General features: G+C 46.1%; 1 protein-coding gene across 1 annotated transcript; it reads right to left on the reverse strand.

Annotated features, from left to right (window-relative positions):
• Nucleotides 1-1266: 1266 nt before the first annotated feature.
• On the reverse strand, nucleotides 1267-1916 carry LOC123041955 (putative lipid-transfer protein DIR1). Its single transcript, XM_044464500.1, has one exon. It carries the CDS (start codon nucleotides 1849-1851, stop codon nucleotides 1534-1536), a length of 318 nt encoding a protein of 105 aa, XP_044320435.1. The 5' UTR covers nucleotides 1852-1916; the 3' UTR covers nucleotides 1267-1533.
• Nucleotides 1917-2283: the final 367 nt, after the last annotated feature.

The following is a 2283-nucleotide window of genomic DNA, read 5'->3' on the forward strand; positions in this document are numbered from 1 at the left end:
GTCGGCCGTGGTGGAGGTGATCGAGGCCGAGGGCGCTGATGGAGCCGGTGGTGGCGCCGAACCAAAGGGCACTAGGGGGGCCAAGGCGTAGGCCGGCGGCGTAGGGAAGAACCCTGGAGCGAACTGCGACGAGCCGAGGTACAAGGGGCGCGAGGTTGTGGGCGCGGCCATCTGGCTCGTGGTGCTAGCGGCGAGAAGCGCCGCGAGTTGGGGCGGGATGAAGGGCGCCGCTGCAGGGGAGGATGCAGAGGTGGACAGGGCAGCGGAGGAGTTCATGGCGAGAGGGCGATCTTGGCGGCGGCTCGGCGATCAAGGAAGCAGCGGCGGCGGCCAAGGGCAGGGAGCGGCGGCTAGGGTTGAGAAAACCTAGTCTGATACCATGTTAAACTGTGGTTTGGTGGAAACTGGCTCAACGCATCTGGTGCGTGGCCTATCACTTTATATAAGGTAGCAAGAGGTACAATATAGGTACAAATACACTTGTCGTACAATATACAGTCTAACAATGCCTAGTTAAAAAAATGCATGATGGCGTCAAATTCATGAAAGAGTCCATATCCCCATGGCCATCTTGGCAAGGTTACTTCGTGCAGAAAGCCCAGCTCGTGCAGTTGCAAATTCTGATGGTTCCCAGTCCTCGGATGCATGTGGATTTCAACGGCACTCAAAAAGCAATTCAAACCAAGTACAATACTTGTGTATGCCGAATATATGGCATGCTGAAATGAACCTAGCAATGACTAAGCTCTACTCCTTGGTCGACACACAAAGGATTCTTTACGGATTGTTGCTCTACTCTTCGCACACTTAAATAGAAACATTGTGTGGTGCAACAACCATGTGATGGATGTTTTCATGCAATTCAACACTGCCATATAAAGCACATGGACATTTTTGTATTGTTGTGAGTGTCCCTCCTTCAGCGAAGTAGCTCACCTATTATAAATTTTGCCTGTATCAAATTGTGAACGATCTGTTGTGCTATATGTTTTCTTATACATAGTTACGTTTTAGAGATTCTCTAGAAGCCAGAGAGGTGCTGCAGCGGTCCGTTGGACACCATAGGACATGGATGTTTTCACAATCTAAACATTGATTGCAGTTTCTTTTAGTGCACATAAATGCAAAAATCACAAACTCAATGTAGAAAACTAGCTGCACAAATGCACAGTCGTCTTGGTAGTTGATTATAGAATTATTTAGGTGTGGCCAATAGGAAAAAAAGTTGTAATCGACATTTAGGTGTTCAATAGAAAATATGCAACCTTTTGACACGAACAACACCAATATAAGTTATTAATTTCATGGGACAACATGCAAGGCACGTTTGCCATCCTTACACTTCTAGTATAACATGCATATACTATTTTATCAAGAGCTTAATGGGATAATCACACTTTCAAATTACACAACAACAATAAGACCGAGTAGCACAATGCTTTTTCAAGTGCTCCTCAACTTATTTAGCCATATATAAGTGTCGATGCATATGTAGAGCAACCGACTCCTAGATGCTCATAGTACATCCGATCATCACGAGCAGTTGTTGGGCATGGTGAGACCACACTTGCCGGGCAGAGCCATGGCGCGCTTTGCGTCGATGTGGTACATTTTCAGCCATATGCCGGCGATGCCTTTGTAGCGGCAAATGCATGATAGATTGGCCTTCCCAAGCGCAGCACAACACTCAACCGACGGACTCTCTGTCGGGTTATTCACTGCCGCCGCGGGCTGACAAAGCCTGAATTCATCATTCGACATGCCGCAGACGCCATGAACACCCTCTAGTGCAGCGGGGGACAGTGCCATGACAAGCAACAATACCGCAACCAATGTGTGTGACTTAGCCATGGCTGCTCGTACTATTATTTTGTATCTAGTGGATGGCTAGCTGAGATTTTGGTATTACCTAGATTTTACTTTGGGAATGTGTGAGATGAATGTTTGGTGTGTGGCTCTATTTATAGTGGCAGGCCGCTATGTTCATGAAGTGTGTGTTATACATCAAGCAAGAACTTAGGCGCGTGAAGTGCTGCCCACATGTAGAAGCACTATCGTCTTATCATGGGAAAAAAGGAAATGCACTTGAACCCACTATGAACGATAACGACTACCATAGTTGGCAACAGAGATATGTAATGAAGCATTACTGATTTCTTTTGAAAGATTGGTGCAAAAATCTCCATAATGCAACATGAGGAGTGCGCCGCAACGGTCAGTCGTTCGCAATGGTATAAATTAATTTTTTGATTTTCTTTTTTATGCCTCTAAACAAATAAGTTT

The sequence above is a fragment of the Triticum aestivum genome, chromosome 2B, assembly GCF_018294505.1.
Source record: "Triticum aestivum cultivar Chinese Spring chromosome 2B, IWGSC CS RefSeq v2.1, whole genome shotgun sequence".
Classification (NCBI taxonomy): domain Eukaryota; kingdom Viridiplantae; phylum Streptophyta; class Magnoliopsida; order Poales; family Poaceae; genus Triticum; species Triticum aestivum.

Excerpts from the sequence above, each read along its gene's own strand:
- LOC123041955 (XM_044464500.1), bottom strand. The coding sequence starts at position 1,851 with ATGGCTAAGTCACACACATTGGTTGCGGTATTGTTGCTTGTCATGGCA.